Genomic DNA, 19,085 nt, shown 5'->3' with positions numbered 1-19,085 from the left:
AAAATGCTTCAACAAGCTAATCACAGTGTGTGCTGAGCACATTTCAATTGTATTTTTATTAAATAGATTATAATTATATTTTATTACTTTGTACATAAATCATTGATCTATCGAAGGTATTTATTCACAAAATGCTGGAGTAACTCAGCAGGTCAGGCAGTGTCTCAGAAGGAAAAATTCCTTCTCTGCTGAGATGCTGCCTGATCTGCTGAGTTACTCCAGCATTTTGTGAATAAATACCTTCGATTTGTACCAGCATCTGCAGTTATTTTCCTAATCATTGATAGATGATCATTAACCTTGAAGTTAAATTGGATGTGTGGAGTTTAGATAATTGTAATATTTTGAAGATAACAAATGCTTACAAATAATGAAGTATGATTGGCAGATTTGAATACTAATATTATAACATTTTTTCATTAGGCCAGTTTGAGTTCTACAGCACGTTTCCCCATTTTATATCTCAACGAGCCCTGTACCTTGTTGTTTATGATCTGAGTAAAGGAACTGGTGAGATTGATGCTATCAGACATTGGCTTTTCAACATTAAGGTAGGAGAGGAGGACTGTACATGTTACTGTATTTAATAATGTCTGCCTGTAGTAGACATAGTAAATCTACTCATCTATTTAATCTGTAAAGTTAACAGATACCATTTTGTGAAAAAATACCTGAAAATTGCACTTTTTTGGAACTTGGCCCATTATCTATTTACACATTTTTTTTTAGATTTGTACCCCTTTACATAGTCTCATATATTTTGGAATAATTTTTCTGACAAACACTGCTTTGAAGATCTAGTTGTCCTGGTAATGCTCAGCAATGATCATCCCAGGACAGTGGGGTCTAATTTTTCCAAACAATGCTCCTGGAGAGATTTGCCGAGAAAATTGCATGAATTGATGCATAAACAATGTGCCCAGTTACATTTCTGGAATGATGCAGAATATGGGGAATGGATATTATTGCAATTTCCTCCACATTAACTCTCTTTGAAATTATGCAATATTATCTATTTTCGACACAGCCCTGGTGACGACCCTAACGTTAATCAGAAACAATTAAAATTCTTAAACTGAAGCAATATAAGTACCAAAAAATATACCTTGCTTACCTTTGATTCAAAATAAAATCTGAAGAATCCCCACTGAAATCATAGCACTAAGACCTAAGAGGCGATTAGGAGGAATCTCAGCAAGGCTGTGCATTCCATACAGCATCTGATGGCTGACTTCCATGTTTGACCACCCATGCACAGAAGCTTGGACCTCCTGAGAATTTAAATGCCCAAACGACAGTGATGTCATGAGTAAAACGCAAAGTGCTGGAGCGTCTCAGCGAGCCAGGCAGCATCTGTAGTGGGAATGGAAGAGAAAGTTTTATGTCAGGATTGATGGATTGTGGGGAGAAAGCTTGAAAAGAGAGATTGCGTGGGGCAAACTATTAAGTTATTGATCGACACAGCCGAACTGGAAGAACAGCACTTCATATTCCACTTGGGTAGCTTAAAACCCAACAGTATGAACGTTGAATTGTTCAATTTCAAGTATATCCCCCTCCTACAACCCCCTCTTTCCAACTCTTGTTCACACACATTTCTCTCATCATCACTCACCAACACAGTCCCCTGCTCCTTTTTCATCCTCTGTATGCTCATTTCCCATCCTCGGGTGCATATTTTGCCATTTATTCCCCCTCTTTCCCTTCCCTCTGGCTTTACATTGCATTCCTCGTCTTCTTTCCTTTTCTGACACCCTTTTGTTTCCTTTTCAACTTCAGACTTTGTTACTCACTCCAACCATCTGCCCCTCACTTGTACCCAACTGTCACTTGCCAGGTTTCGTCCCATCCCCACCTCTCTTTTTGAGCTTTCTCTCCCCTCACCAATCAATCTGAAGGAGGGTCCTGACCCAAAACGTGGTTTATCCATTCCCTCCAAGTTCCTCCAGCTGCCAGAACCCACAGTTCCTCCAGCACTTTGCTTTTTCCTCAAGATTCCAGCATCTGCAGTTTCTTGTGTTGTCAGTGGTTTCACTCCTAACTACTGACATTAGCCATGCATCTGGCACATTTTTAATGCATTTTAATATTGCCTTTTTGCACTGGAGTGTGATGGGCATAAAATATGACACCTGTGATTGCTCTTTTCAATAGTCTCTAATTATGATGTTGATAATTATTTTGTAATACGATTTGTAAATTTTCTTTTTAACAGGCCCACGTTCCGTCTTGTCCTGTAATTCTTGTTGGAACTCATATTGATGTGACTGATGAAAAGCATCGGCAAAGCTGTATACCCAAAATTCAGGCAGAATTCGTTCAGCATCATAATTTCCCTTCAATCCGTGATTTCCATTTTGTGGTGGCTACAGAAGAATCCGAATCTATAGCAAAACTGCGAAGAGCTATTATTAGTGAAATACAGACATTCAAGGTGCTGTTGCTTAAAACAAAAATCCAGTTGTGTGGATATTTCCATGCAAAGGTGGCTACAGCTCCATCTATCTGTGTGGGAGATGGGGACAGAGGTAGGAGAGGCAAACAATAAATGACAACAGGTGGAGTGCCATTATCAAGAGTCAAGAGTGTTTTATTGTCGTATGTCCCAGATAGAACAATGAAATTCTTACTTGCTGCAGCACAACAGAATATGTAAACATAGTGCACTATAAACAATATGATAAACGAGAGCGAAAAAAAAAGTTCAGTGTGGATACATACACAGACTCACAAGTATCTTCCTCCATTGCCACTCCCAGCAGCGTGTTGCAGGCACCCACCACCCTGCAAAAAAGCGTGCCCGACATATCTCCTTTAAACTCTGCTCCTTTCACACTAAATTTATGTCCTCTATTATTTGACATTTCCACCCTGAGCAAAAGGAATCTACCCTATTTATGCCTCCCCGAATTTTATATATTTCTATCAAGTCTCCCCTCAACATCTGATGTTCCAGCAAAAAAAAAAAAAATCCAAGTTTGTCCAACCTCTCCTTGTTCAACTTCTTATCGGTAATATGCTCTAATGCTGACAACATTTTGCTAAACCTCTTCTGCACCCTCTCGAGCTTCCACATTCTTCCTGTAATGGAGCAACCAGAGATTTTACTTTAGACTTTTGAGATACTGAGTTCACGCTGACGAACGATCATCCTGTGCACTAGCACTATCCAACATACCAAGAAAAAATTATAATTTTACCAGAGCCAATTAATGTACAAACCTGTACGTCTTTGGATTGTGGGAGGAAGCTGGAGCACCCAGAGAAAACCCACAGGGTCACAGTAAAAATGTAGACTCCGTACAGCCAGCATCTGTAGTGAGGATCAAATTTGGGTCTCTGGTTCAGTAAAGCAGCAATTGTACCGCTGCGCGATGTGCCGCCCAGAGCTGCACACGATACTCTATATCTGGCCTAACTAAAGTATTTTAAAGCTGCAATGCGACTTCTTGACTCAATACGATGCATCAACTGATGACAAATGCAAACCACACGCCTTCTTTACTGCTCAATCTACTTGTGTTGCCTCTTTCAGGGAGTTATGGACTTGGTTCCAATATGCCTTCATATTAATGGTGTTAAGGGTCTTGCCATTTCTAGGTTATACTTTCTCCTTGCATTCAAGGGTATACTTTCTCCTTGCATTGGATCTTCAAAATATAATTTAAGTTGTGCCAGTGTTCTTTATATTTTACCATTTTGCTGCTCACCTCTGTAGCTGATCTTTCTCCCCCTGTATTTATTGATAGCTCTCCACGTTGTCTACACCTTCAACGATTTTGGTATTGTCTGCAAACCTATGAAGCAACCCATCTACATTCTTGACCTATGAGTTCAAGAACACTTTATTTTTGATAATTGGCACCAGCTCTATACCACCACATTACTTGACACAAAATTACCTTCAAAAAAAGAATAGACTATCACTTCAAGTTTAACTGAACAATTATAATAATAATCTTTTATTAAATAGGTTTTATTTGCCAGGATCCACAATTTGTCATAGGGAAAACAATCCTCTAAGGTCAAGCTTTAAATCCATTTTGATGTACATTGACATTTGACCAATAATGCCGGCTAATCTACAGAAACAGTCAGTTTAGGGTCTCCTATTTGTATATATTGTCCTTATTCCATGAAAGCAACCCATAAATATCCACTCTGGGTCACTAAGAAAAATATGATTTTAACATTACATGTTGGATCTTTAAAATTTTAAATTAGGGAAAAGTAGACTCAAAAACTAGTATAAATGGCAGAAAATATTGGGGACAAATGGAGCAGCATCTAAATTTACTTTTAGATGCTAAATTTCTATTTGTATTGTTACTTTAGTGCAACTTTTTTTTATTGCCAAGTTTCTATTTGCATGAACAGTATGTTCTGATTTGCTTTAAAAAAAGTTACCATTTTCAAACAATGTCTTTACAGATTAAAGACCAACCTGTAATGGGCCAGTTGATCCCTCAGGGATACTTGGAACTGGAAAAGAGGATTATACATGAGCGAAAGAGTGTCCTGGCAGAATTTCCAGTAATTAATCGGCAGAGGCTGTTGGAAATAGTTCAGGAGAATCAGTTGCAGTTGGATGAAAATGAACTGCCCCATGTTGTTGACTTCCTCAATGATTCTGGTATTTGCTTTATGTTTACTGTTTTCAAATGGCCGTCTTAGCAAACAAGAGCCTGTTCAATCGAAATGCAATGCCCTGTTTAATTTTGTACAGGAGAGGGAGATTTTGTTTTGTATTTGAAAATTAGAGATGACAAAATGAAAGCAAATAAACAGCAAATGCTGGGAAACAAAATGCAAAAGATGGTCAAGTGCATATGTGGAGAGTGAAAGCAAGGTTGGTGACATTTTACCAGGACAGTCATCAATAAATGGTAACTGTCTTGAAATATCAACTCTGCTTCTCTCACCACAGACGCTGCGTGTCTTGCTGAATATAGGATTTTTTGTTTTCATCATATCATATCATATATATACAGCCGGAAACAGGCCTTTTCGGCCCTCCAAGTCCGTGCCGCCCAGCGATCCCCGTACATTAACACTATCCTACACCCACTAGGGACAATTTTTACATTTACCCAACCAATTAACCTACATACCTGTACGTCTTTGGAGTGTGGGAGGAAACCGAAGATCTCGGAGAAAACCCACGCAGGTCACGGGGAGAACGTACAAACTCCTTACAGTGCAGCACCCGTAGTCAGGATCGAACCTGAGTCTCCGGCGCTGCATTCGCTGTAAAGCAGCAACTCTACCGCTGTGCTACCGTGCCGCCCTTTTGATTTCAAGTGGATAGAGCAGTACAACACAACAATGGGTCCTTCGGCCCACAATGCTGAGCATGATGCCAAGTTATACTGATCTCATCTGCCTGCTTATGATCCATATCCCTCTATTCCTTGCACTTCCATGTGCCCATCTGAAACCATTTTAAATGCCACTATCATGTCTGCCGCCACGACCAGCCCTAGAAATGCATTCAGATCCCCACCACTCCCCATGTAAAAAATCTTACCCTGCATATCTCCATTAAACAGGAGTTACAGACAGTGTGGAAGACTGGCAGAAGATTCAACAGGATATAGATCAGGTACAGAAATGGCCAGAGTAATGGCAGGTAGAGTTTAACCCGGACATGTGTGAGGTCTGCACTTTGGGCGGTTGAACGTTTGGAGGGAGTATTCAGTTAATGGCAGGACTTACTATGCAGAGGGATCTTAGAGTTCAAGTTTATAGACTATTAAAGGTGGCAGCACAAGTAGGTAGGGTGGTAAATAAGGTTTATGGTATGCTTGCATTTATTGCTAGGGACATTGAATATAAGATTCAGGAAGTCATGATGCAGCTCTATAGGACTTTGGTTATGCCGCAGTGGAGTATTGCGTGCAGTTCTGGTCACCCCATTCCAGGAAACGTGGAGGCTTTGGAAGGGGTGCAGTGGATATTAACCAGAATGCTGCCTGGATTAGATGGTTTCAGCTGCAGGAAGACGTTGAATGGACTTGGATTGTTTATTCTGGAATGTCGGGGGTAGAGGGGAGACTTGACAGAAGTATATAAAATTATGAGAGGCATAAACAGGGTAGGCAGTCAGAACCTTTTTTCCAGGGTGAAAAAGTCTACACTAGAGGGTGAGAGGGGGAAGGTTTAATGGAGATGTACAGGGCAACTATTTTTTACATGGAGAGTGGTGGAGGCCTGGAACATGTTGACAGGAGTGGTGGTGGAGGCAGATATGATAGTGGTCGTTAAGAGGCTTTTGGATAGGCACATGGAAGTGCAAAGAGTCGAGGGGCCATTCCTGTGCTGTTCTATGTATGGATTCATATTAACTTAGTAGTTTTGATTCAGAATTGGCTTACTTATAGAAGACAGAAGGTGGTGGTGGATGAGTTATTTGGTTGGAGGGCTGTGATAAATGTTGTTCTGCAGGGGTCTCCGATGGGATCTCCGTTGTTTGATGTATATAAATAACTTTGGCAACGATGTAGATGAATTGGTTGGCACGTTTTCACATGACACAAAACCTGTGGCGTTGCAGACCGCAAGGAAAGCTGTCAAACGTGACAACTAGAAATGGATCATTAACAGATATTGATGGAGAAATGTCAGATGGAGTTTAAACTGAGCATGTGAGGTGTTGCCCCTTTGGAGGTTGAATATAAGGGGGAATGTATACTGTTTATGTTAAATGAAATAAAAGCCTCTGATAGAAAGTGATATGCTGGCAGGTAATGACATGTTCTGTATCATAGTTGTGCACACATAAATCAAATAATACTTTCACTTTTCATAATTTAGTATTGTAGGCAAATGTGTAAATACTATTTTAAAGGTGACTTTACTTTTGCAGGTGTCCTGCTGCATTTTCGTGATCCAGCTCTTCAGTTACAAGATCTTTATTTTATTGATCCACAATTGCTGTGTAAAACAATTGCACAGGTAAAATGTTTAGATCTTTGCTTTGAAATTAGTTTATACAATAAAAATCAACCATCTTCAGTCCCGTGGAATCTATTTGCTTCTTCAACTAAAATGCTTGCTTTGTGCTCATACACTAATATTTGTGCAACATTTGATGGGCTTAGATTTTAACAAAACTTCAAAATAATGTTAGTTGTAAAGTTTTGTGTAACTAAATCCATGGGGTTTGTTTCAAATGCAATTAGTAGATTAAAACTTGAAGCATAACTATAAGGTGACTATCCGTGCGTGGAGGGAGGAGGAGGGAGCTCCTGAGTGCGGCGGCTGTGGCCTGGCCGAGCTGGCAGTACTTGAGGACGGCGGCAGCCCGGGGACTACTCGAGGTGGGCATCGCGGTGAGACCCGGCAGAGATCAGGTTGGCAAAAGACAGCAGCGCGTCCACACGCAGCGGCTTTGCACTCTCCAGACCGATGCAATTTGGAGCAGCCCGGCACTGAACCCGGCTGCGAAAAAAACCCAGGAAAGTACACCCAAAAACTTTTAAAACTCAGGAAAGCACTAAAACTCACCACCACTACGAGGAAATCCAGCACCGGCACCGAGATCCCGACGGTGCTGGCGGCAGCAAGTCCGGACACAGCGACATCGTGCTCTCCAAAGCGCTGCAGCCCACGCAAGGCGGACCGCTCATGGAGCCGCACGGAGCAGCACAGCTTCGGAAACGGCGGGAAAAACAGGTCACTAAATTTTTGTTTAAAATCCGCGACCCTTACCTCCACAAAAATCGGAGCCCATGGCGGCGAGTCCGGATACAGTGGCAGCGCGCTCCCCAAGGCACTGCAGCTCACGGAAGGCGGATCGCACATGGAGCTGCACGGAGCTGCTCAACATCGGATGTGGCTGCGAGAGACTGGCTTGTGAGTACTATAAAACCCTCACCAAAATCCCGACGGAGCTAGGCAGAACAGCCCCCTGGATCACCACACCGGAGGGATGGAGACGGAGTCAGCGCAGGGAGAGGAAGCAAAAACGTGGACGGAGAGCGGGGGTGCAGGCCAGGCTACGGAGGGCTCCACAAAGGCCATCATTACCAAGCATCTTTCTCGCAAATGTCCGGTCACTCTCCAACAGGCTGGATGAGGTAAGGCTATGGATCAACACCCAGCGATCCCTGAAAGACTGCTGCACGCTGATCTTCACGGAGACGTGGCTCAACGTGCTGGTTCCCGACAGGGCTGTGGAGCTAACGAACCGGTCACTACATCGTGCTGATAGAACAAAGCAAGGGCGGTGGGCTCGGTATCTACATTAACAACGACTGGTGCACCAACCACTCCGCAATAGATAGCTACTGTTCCCCAGACCTGGAGTACCTACTGCTTAAATGTAGGTCGTTCCATCCGCCTCGGGCATTTACTGTGGTCATCATCATGGCCATATACATTCCCCCACAGGCCAATGCTAATCTAGCGCTAGCACAGCTGCACTCGGCCATCAGCAAGCAGCAGGATGCCCACCCCGACGGTGCCTTCATTGTTGCCGGGGACTTTAATCAGGTCGACCTACGAATCGCGCTCTGCAAATTCCACCAGCATGTGCAGTGCCCTACCAGGGGCTCAAACACGCTGGATAAAATGTACACCGACATAAAGGACGCCTACAGACCTCTCCCGTGTCCACCTCTGGGACAATCTGATCACCTCTCACTGTTTCTACTGCCCGCATACAAACCCCTCATCTGCAAGACCAACCCTACAATTAAGACGGTCAAAATATGGCCCGAGGATGCCACCCTACAACTCCAGGACTGCTTTGATCACACCGACTGGGACCTGTTTACACAACAGGCAACCTGTGGTTCAGAGCTAGATTTGGAGGAATACACATCCACTGTTCTCTCCTACATCAACTGCTGTGTGGAGAATGTCACAGTGGACAAGGAAACAAAGATGTTCCCAAACCGGAAACCATGGATGAACAAGGAGGTACAGAATCTGTTAAGGGCACGCAACAATGCCTTTAAATCTGGTGACACTTCAGCATCCAGTGTTGCCAGGTCAAACCTGAACAAAGGTATAAAAAGGGCTAAAGACACCCACAGGCAACGGGTGGAAGACCACTTCAATACCACGGACACCGGAAGCATGTGGCAGGGTGTCAGGGACATCACTGACTACAAGAGCAGCCCTGCCTGCCCCCACAGTGATGTCACACTAACCAACGAGCTTAACACCTTTTTTGCCCGCTTCGAAACTGGCAACACCACAATGAGTGGATGAACCCCAGCCAAGGCGGAGGAACTGGTCTTAACATTGAGCACACAGGAAGTACACCACGCTCTGCGAAGGGTCAACCCACGCAAGGCTGCAGGCCCGGATGGAGTTCAAGGAAGGGTACTTAGGGACTGTGCTGAACAGCTGGCTGAGGTATTCACCAGGATCTTTAACCTGTCGTTATCTCTGACTACGGTCCCCAAGTGCCTGAAGTCGGCTACCATAGTGCCGGTGCCGAAAAAAGCAAAAATCACCAACCTGAACGACTACAGTCCGGTTGCCCTAACTCCTATAATCGTGAAGTGCTTTGAAAGGCTGGTCCTCTCACACATCAAATCCAGCATCCCTGCCTCACTGGACTTGCATCAATTCGCATACAGAGCAAACAGATCCACAGAGGACGCCATCTCTCTGGCTCTTCATACTGTCCTGACTCACCTGGAGTGATAGGGCACGTACGTGAGGATGCTATTCATAGTCTATAGCTCTGCCTTCAACACGGTCATCCCCACCAACTCGCCACCAAACTCCAACAGCTGGGTCTCAGCTCATCGTTAAGCGACTGGATCCTGAATTTCTTGACGGAGCGACCGCAGGCAGTGAGAATGGGCCCGCACCTGTCCTCCACTATCACCCTGAGTGCCGGCACACCACAGGGCTGTGTATTGAGCCCCATGCTCTACTCCCTATTCACACATGACTGTGTTCCTGCATTTGACACCAACACCATTGTCAAGTTTGCAGACGACACAACGGTGATCGGGCTGATCACCAACGGTGATGAAACAACCTACAGAGCGGAGGTGCAGAACCTGGCGGACTGGTGCTCAGATAACAACCTGTCCCTAAACACCTCCAAGACCAAGGAGCTGATCATCAACTTCAGAAGGTCATATAATGGGGAATACGCTCCGATCTTTATCAACGGGGACAGTGTGGTGAGAGTGTCCAGCTTCAAGTTTCTGAGCACTCACATTTCGGAGGACCTCACATGGTCCTCTAACACCGCTGCGCTGGTCACGAAGGCGCAGCAACGACTGTTCTACCTGAGAACACTTTAAAAATCTGGTCTGCCCCAACAGCTGCTGACGACCTTCTACCGCTGCGTCATAGAGAGCATCCTAACGCATGGCATCCCTGTGTGGTATCTCAGCGGCACGGAGGCAGAGAGGAGAGCTCTTCAGCGGGTAGTCTATAGAGCTCAGAAGATTATTGGAACACAGCTACAAGCCTTGGAGGGCATCTACAATACACGATGCCTCAGGAAAGCCACCAGCATTCATAAAGACTCCTCACACCCCTGCAACAGTCTGTTCGAACTTCTACCATCTGGCAGACGCTACAAGGCCTTCTACACCTGCACCTCCAGACTCGGGAACAGCTTCATCCCCAGGGCCATAGCTGCTCTGAACCGGTCCTGCTGAGTCGGATGGTCATGTCGCACAGCGACCAGGCACAGACCTATTTGCACTTTATTCTGTTTTAAAACTGTTTCTAATTTTATTTTTCTGGGTTGTCTAAATTTATGTTGATTATCTAATTAATTTATTGCATCGTATGGAAGTCGCATTCCCAATCTCGTTGTACCCCTGTACAATGACAATAAAGATATATTGTATTGTATAAGGTTAGAAGGGGAATGTTTAATGGAGATGTGTGGGGCATGTTTTTTTACACAGGTTTTTGGTGGGGATGGCGCCTGGATTGCATTGCCGGCATGGTAGTGGTGGTGGTAGATATGATAATAGCATTTAAGAAGCTTTTAGATAGGCACATGGAAATGTAGGGAATAGAGGGATATGCTTCATGTGCCAGCAGAAGAGATCAGCTCAGGTAGACATCATGTTTGGCACAAACATTGTGGGTCGAAGGGTGCATTCCTGTGCTGTACTATTCTATGTTTTAAGATTTGATATGAAAGTGCGTTGAGTTATAAATATTAATCCAGTGTGTTTTGTTTTGAAAATAGATTGCAACTATTAAAACATCAGGTTTTCCAAAGCATCCTTATGGCATTATTTATCGATCTGATGTTGAGAAATTTCTCTCACAAGAAAATGGTATTCCCCAAAATTACATATCACAATACATCAGGCTTCTGGAAAAAATTCAAATTGCATTGCCTTTAGGAGTGGAGCAACTACTGATTCCAAGCAGGTACAACTCATCAAAAGAGTATTACTTGTGATGAATTCATAAATTACCATTTATATATGAAATGATTTTAGACAAAAGGCAAAGCTAAAGCTTTAATGGTTTGCCAGTGTGGTTCAACATGAACATACATCCTAAATCAAACAAATGAAAGTGATTCAAGAATCTGAATGGAGTTCTTCAGACTGAGTGGTCGCCTGTCCATTCCATCCACAGATGCTGTCTGATCCGCTGGGTTGCTCCAGTATGTAGTGTTTTGCTCAACAGACACTTGTACAAGGACATGGATAGGAACGATTTGAAGGGATAGGGGCCAAATGGGACCAGCTTAAAAGGGGTATTTTGGTGAACATGGATGAGTAGGGGGCCGAAGGGCCTGTTTTCGTGCAGTATGACTCTATGACTAAATATAATTATAGATTTAATTGGAACTTAAATGTGTATGTTTCATCTCACTTTTATAAAATTGTGATTTTAATATACTTTTCCTTACTGCAAACTGATTTATATCATGATACTGTAGTCTTTGTAACTTACAACACTCTTGCATCTTAGATTTCATTAAATCTTAATAAATAATGACTGCTGCAGTTAATTAGGTTTATGTTTCATTACTTTCACCTGCAGTAAGGTACAGTGAAGTGCTTGTTTTGCATGCAATGAGATCGGGTAATACTATCCATGAATAAAATCAGGTCAAGCTCAAATACAATAGGTAGAGCAAAGGGGAGGATATAGAGCGCAGAATATAGTTCTCAGCATTGTAGCACAACAGTTCCACGGCCAAAGTCCAATGTCCTCAATGGGGTACAGATGGATCGAACAGTACCCTAGCTTATGAAAGGATCATACAGAAGGACAAAAGCTGTTCTTGAATCTGGTGGTGCGTGCTTTCAAGCTTCTATTCCTCTTGCCCAACGGGGCAGGGAGAAGATGGAATGACCGGGTTAGGAAAAGTATTTGATTATGTTGGCTGCTTTTCCGAGGCAGCATGAAAATAAATTGAGTCAATGGTGGGGATTCTGGTCTGTGAGGGACTGGGGTACATCTATAATTTTCTGAAATTTATTGCAGTCTTGGACAGAGCTTTTCCCAAACCAAGCTGTGGTGCAACCTGATAGTATGCTTTCTCTGTAGAAGTTTGTAAGAGTCATTGGAGACATGCTGAATTTCTTGTGTAAGGAAGTAAAACACTGTTTATTTTGCCAGGTGCTTTATTTTAAAAAACTGTCTTTCAGTGTAATATCTGAATGAATTGTAGGTTCCTTATCACTTGTAATTTGTATTGTAGCTTGTCTGATCGGAGACCTGTAATTGAACTTCCACATTGTGAAAACTCTGAATTGATAGTAAGGCTTTATGAAATGCCTTACATTCCAATAGGATTTTGGTCTCGACTTATCCACAGACTGCTTGAATTTTCGGTTTGCATGTTTCGTAGACAAGGTAAATGTTTTTTACTATTTGATTGCATACTCAGTTAATATAGTTACAAGATGGAGGGGCTTAGCACTAAAAAACTGTTGAGAGGGAGTAGTGTTTATTTAATTTCCAAACAAACACAGTTCTTGGGATGTGAACGGGGCTGATAAATTGCTGTTAATTGACCACCTGCATAAAATGTTGCAATCATTGTGGCCATGTGGTGGTTTATGGAAAAAAATATCAGGGTATTCAAATAAAAGTTAGTAACATTTATGGATGACCATTTCAGGATTAGAATTTGGAAGTAATAATGTCCTGTGGTTTGGTTTTCACTGTAAGAGTGTCTGTATTGTAACTTTACTCTATAACTCAATTCAGTTTAGTATATTGTCATGTGTTCTCAGGTACAGTGAAAAGCTTTTGTTGCGTGCTAACCAGACAGCCGAATGATAAAACATGATTCTAATCGAGCCATTTACAGTGAATTTGGCCTACTACTTTCACTGCTTGTGAATTGTGGAGGATACACGATAGTCAATCTACAATCATTGGAATTGAATACTCTTAAATTACATCAGAGAATTGGAAAAAAAGACTTAGTGATCATTTCAGAATTATAATTGCATCTAATTTGAGAAAGATGTTGATGCTAATATTTTGCCCATACCTCATTTCTTATCATTGTTAGCATTTTAATGTTTGTATTAATTCAGTATATTGATTACTTTGCCTTTTGTTAATAATCTGAACTGATAATCTGTTACTGCAATTATCAAAGGTATAAGGAGTACAAAGCCATATATTCTGGAATGTTTTAAACTATCTGTGTAAAATAATTTGATAATCCAAAGGCCATTTGTTAACTAAGAAATTAAGGGGCGACGTTAGTTGTGACTGAATGTAACATAAAATGGACAAACTAGGATGGTTTGCAATGGGAACAGGAGTAATTTATGTTCCACAACATTGTTCACATGGTTAGAGTGCGCATTTTCAATCAAAAGCAAATTATTTTATTGTAGATGAAGAGAAGCCTCTCCGTTCCAATAGGACATATTGGAGACATGGAATCTATCTGATCTGGTCACCAGAAGCCTATTGTCTTGTAGACTCAGCAGCCTTGAACAATAAACCAGAGAGTGTTCTCAAAATAACTGTTCCATGCTCCAGAAAGGGTAAGCAACTATTTTTGAATTTACATTGAAATATATTATTATTTGCAACAGGGACAAGGGTGGATACCAAACTGTTCAAATAATATTTATTTGCTGGCTCCAACACCACTTGTTTAGACTCTCCTGGGTCGTCCTGCTCCCCCTTCCCACAGAGAACCTCAGTAATGGCACCACTGTCCCTCCCTCTCTTCAAATCATCATGCTTTTCCTACCCCTACCCCACACCATCTCTCAATCCTCTTCCCTCTAAACTCCCATCAGCCCTCCACAGTGCCTCCCCGAGCCTCCTTCCACCCCTCTGACCCCAGCTCTCACTGCTATTGTTTTTTTACAATACAGAATTATCCAATACAGAATGGTCTGTCCTCAACAGAGGCCTTACTATTGTACCCCTCTGCCCCCACCTACTCTCAATTCATCCATCTCTGCCTTCCAAGACTTTCATTCTAGGACATCCAAGTTCGCATTCTTTAGTATATATAACTCTCCCCCTCCTCTGTGATAGATGGTTCCATCATCAGCATCTCCACCATGTCCCGTAGTTCTGCTCTTGCTCCCCCTCTTCCCGGATGGAACTAGGATAGAATTCCCTGGTTCTCGCATTTCACCTGCCCCATACCTCTTCCTTCACATCCATCCAGGGACCCCAGCAGTCTTCCAGGTGAATCAGAGGTTCACAAGTCCCTCTTTTAACCACATCGACTGTATCTAGTATTCCTGATGTGGCCTCCTATACATCGGAGCGACTAAGTGTAGACACAGCGACCATTTAGCTAAATACCTATGCCTAGTCGGCTTTGATAACCATTTTAACTCCCCTTTCCATTCCCACGCTGACCTTTTTGTCATGGGCCTCCTCCATTGCCAGAGTAAGGCCACATGCAAACTGGAGGAATACTTTGCTTGGGTAGCTTACAACCCAATGATACGAACATTGAATTTGCCGATTTTAGGTAACCTTACACATACCCCCCATTACCAAATCCACCCACCTCTCTTTCCCCCTCAACCAGTTGATCCAAATAGTATGGATTTAGGCATTTAAATCTTTCCATGGCTCCTGCTGAAGTTAAATGTAATTGATTTTAAAAGTTAAATGTATTTATTTAAATAATCTGGGATCAGTAACATTGACCATGAAAATACTTGTTCTAAACCCATCTCACTCACTAATATCCACTATAGAAGTCTGTCATCTTCATTTAGAAATTACTCCCTGAGGTTGCCTAGCAAACCATTCAATTCAAGGTTAAATAAGCTGCACAATAAATGTTGGCTTTGTCAGGTAGACCGACATTTGGTTAAAGACTTTGAAAAATAATTAATATACAAAACCATATCATGTACAGTAAGTAAACAATTTTTCTCAGACATATGAAGACAGCTGTCAGAGGAAATATTTTGCAAGTTCAAATTTCCCTTAATACATGTTTTAGAAAATTTACAGCACAGACCAAAACCATGCAGGCCATCAAGTTTGTGCTCATTGTAAAAGACCTGCGCAACATTGAAGTAAATAGTGTTGTATTTCACGCATGCACCCAAGTATTTTTTAATTGTCTTAAGGGTTCTGCCTTGGATTCTTATTGAGGCAGTGTGTTCCAGAGTTCCTCATCTGCATCCTTCCACCCTTCAAACTTACCAATTACTTTAAGAAGGTATCACAAAAATCTGGAGTAACTCAGCGGGGCAGGCAGCATCTCAGGAGAGAAGGAATGGGTGATATTTCGGGTCGAGACCTTTCTTCAGACTGATAGTCTGAAGAAGGGTCTCGACCCGAAACATCACCCATTCCTTCTCTCCTGAGATGCTGCCTGACCCGCTGAGTTACTCCAGTTTTTTGTGATACCTTCGATTTGTACCAGCATCTGCAGTTATTTTCCTACACAATTACTTTGAGAAAAAAAATTCAGATTTTCGATTCCCTGAGGGAAATATGTTCTTCCTGTTTATGTCTGGGGCCTTTGTATTTTCCCATTAAAATCACTCCTTAGCCTTGAAAATAAAAGACTGCAGATGCTGGAAACCTGAAAATAAAAACACAGAAAATGTGTGAAATACTCAGGTCAGGCAGCCACTGTGACAAGAGATAAAGAGTTGGTGTTTTGATTACATCTCATATGAACCATGAAAAGCTAGAAAATAAGATTTTTTTTAAGTTGCAGCAAAGTGGGAGAGTCCAAGAGAACAGAGGGAATCATGTTCATATAATGTAGTGTCCAGAACTGTATAAAATACTCAAACTGTCATCCAACTTATAAACTCTCAACTCTTGTGCTCTATGACATATCTAATAAAGCATGATTTGAATTGTTAACCAACTTATTGATATAACCAAATATATTTAAGGACCTGTGGAAGTATGTTCCAACATGCATATATTCCTGCACACCACTGAACAGTATTTTACCATTGCCATTAAATTCTCTTGCTTTGTTGCACTTCCCCAAATATACCTCACAGTTCTCTGGATTAGATTTTATTCATCACTTTTCTGCAGACTGTTAACTCATTATATTTGTTTTGTTTTTTGCAAACCACTACAACCTTGCTTACTTTTAAGTCAAAGCCATTAATACATATTACAAAAAAGAAGTTCTCCAATTACATAACTGAAGATATAAACCTTATCCAATGTGTCCTTTTACTGATCCTAATGGGATTTGTATGTAAAGTATTAAAAAATTGAATCAATCAAAAATGTTACTTTGCCTCTCTTGCATTTAAAATGACCAGGGTACATTTTGTTGGGCCAAATTGTGGATCACATTGATTCCCTGTTGGAAGAGTGGTTTCCGGGACTTCTGGAAACGGATATAAATGGTGACGGTGGCAGTCTATTGAAGAAGTATGCCATGTACAGCTTTGAAAATGGTCAAGAATGGCAGCAGATCCTATTGGATGACTTGCTAGATGTTGCAGAAAAAGGTATTTATTTCTAAGTAACATTTGAATTGTGATAAGTAGATCAATTGTAGATCTTTCCATTCTGAACCTGCTTTGTACTTGGTGATAGCTTTGTGAATTTCATTTCTACGTTGTAGTAACTACTTTCCATCAGTTTGAAATGATAAATCAGACTTTTATATTAAAGTTTCCTGTGGATTGGAGGGTAGCTAATGTTATCCCACTTTTCAAGAAAGGAGCGAGAGAGAAACGGGGAATTATAGACCAGTTTCCTGACATCGGTGGTGGGGAAGATGCTGGAGTCAATAATTAAAGAGGTAATAACGGCGTATTTGGATAGTGGTAACAGGATTGGTCCAAGTCAGCATGGATTTATGAAGGAGAAATCCTGCTTGACTAATCTTCTGGAATTTTTTGTGGATGTGACAGGTAAAATGGATGAAGGAGAACCAGTGGATGTAGTGTATCTAGACTTTCAGAAAGCCTTTGATAAGTTACCACAAGGGAGATTGCTGAGCAAAATTAGAGCACAGAGTATTGGGGGAAGGCTATTGACATGGATAGAGAATTGGTTGGCAGACAGGAAGCAAAGAGTAGGAATAAACGGGTCCTTTTCAGAATGGCAGGCAGTGGAGAGTGGAGTGCTGCAAGGCTCGGTGCTGGGGCCGCAACTATTTACAATATATATTAATGATTTGGATGATGGAATTAGAAGTAACACTAGCAAGTTTGCAGATGACACAAAGCTGGGTGGCAGTGTGAACTGCGAAGAGGATGTTGGGAGGTTGCTGGGTGACTTGGACAGGTTGAGTGAGTGGGCAGATGCATGGCAGATGCAGTATAATGTAGATAAATGTGAGGTTATTCACTTTGATGGCAAAAATAAGGAGGCAGATTATTATCTCAATGGTGTCAGATTAGGTAAAGGGGAAGTGCAATGAGACCTTGGTGTCCTTGTACACCAGTCACTGAAAGTAAGCGTGCAGGTACAGCAGGCAGTGAAGAAAGCTAATGGCATGTTGGCCTTCATAGCAAGAGGATTTAAGTACAGGAGCAAAGAAGTCCTTCAGCAGTTGTATAGGGCCTTGGTGAGACCACATCTGGAGTATTGTGTGCAGTTTTGGTCTCCTAATTTGAGGAAGGACGTTCTTGCTATTGAGACAGTGTAGCGTGCTTCCCGAGGTTAATCCCTGGGATGGAGGGACTACTATATGAGGAAAGATTGGAAAGACTGGGCTTGTGTTCACTGGAGTTTAGAAGGATGAGAGGGCCGTATAAAATTATAAAATTATCGAGACGTATAAAATTATAAAACTACTAGACAAGCTAGATGCAGGAAATATTTTCCCAATGTTGAGGGAGTCCAGAACCAGGGGATACCGTCTAAGAATACAGGGGAGGCCATTTAAAGCTGAGGTGAGAAGAAAGTTTTTCACCCAGAGAGTTGTGAATTTGTGGAATTCTCTGCCACAGAAGGCAGTGGAGGCCAATTCACTGGATGAATTTAAAAGAGAGTTAGATAGAGCTCCAGGGGCAAGTGAAATCAAGGGACACGGGGAGAAGGCAGGCACAGGTTACTGATTGTTGATGATCAGTCATGATCACAAAGAATGGCGATGCTGGCTCTAAGGGCCAAATGGTCTCCTTCTGCATCCATTTTCTATGTTACGTGTTTTGGCACAAACATTCTAATCATAGTATTTTTCTAGCTATTTGGGAAATAACTGATACTGATGTTGATCCTCTTTGTGCTGGTTCTCTGCACCAATGTGATGAGGCCAACTCTTCAGAGCCTTTTGTAATATTTAATTCAGGAATAATTGTACATTCAAATGTGCTTTCAGTTGGTTGTCATTTCATAAGACCTGGTTTGTTGCTAGGTCATATGTCAGTTGGGAAATAAATGCCATATTTGGATAGCAATTAATTGTGGGATTGCACATATCTAAAACACATAGTCAATAAGCCATAATGAATTCTGGAGGGATGGAATTGAAAGGTAGAGAAGTTATGCCCATTTCAAGTTACAGCAATTTGCAAAATAACTGTGCTACTGATGTTCATCTTATCCAAGCTGCTTTTCTACACCATTGTGATGAGGCAGACTGTTCAGTGATATTTGTAATAGTAGCCAAATTTTGACAGTTCTGGGAATGATTTACAGCGTTGTTACCATTTGTAAATGTCTCCCTCCTGCTGGCAAATTGGGTCCCT

General features: G+C 41.9%; 1 protein-coding gene across 3 annotated transcripts in view; it reads left to right on the top strand.

Annotated features, from left to right (window-relative positions):
* lrrk2 (leucine-rich repeat kinase 2) overlaps positions 1–19,085 on the top strand; it is a 148,290-nt gene that overhangs the window by 87,504 nt on the left and 41,701 nt on the right. For all 3 annotated transcript variants that reach the window (XM_078419866.1, XM_078419868.1, XM_078419867.1), the window contains 8 exons: positions 424–551; positions 2,216–2,434; positions 4,432–4,633; positions 6,866–6,954; positions 11,180–11,367; positions 12,656–12,810; positions 13,812–13,964; positions 16,701–16,892. In XM_078419866.1, the coding sequence (XP_078275992.1) occupies positions 424–551; positions 2,216–2,434; positions 4,432–4,633; positions 6,866–6,954; positions 11,180–11,367; positions 12,656–12,810; positions 13,812–13,964; positions 16,701–16,892 (1,326 nt within the window). The remainder of the gene's footprint in view (positions 1–423; positions 552–2,215; positions 2,435–4,431; positions 4,634–6,865; positions 6,955–11,179; positions 11,368–12,655; positions 12,811–13,811; positions 13,965–16,700; positions 16,893–19,085) is intronic.

The sequence above is a fragment of the Rhinoraja longicauda genome, chromosome 23, assembly GCF_053455715.1.
Source record: "Rhinoraja longicauda isolate Sanriku21f chromosome 23, sRhiLon1.1, whole genome shotgun sequence".
NCBI lineage: Eukaryota > Metazoa > Chordata > Chondrichthyes > Rajiformes > Arhynchobatidae > Rhinoraja > Rhinoraja longicauda.
This window is presented reverse-complemented; position numbering and strand designations above follow the sequence as displayed.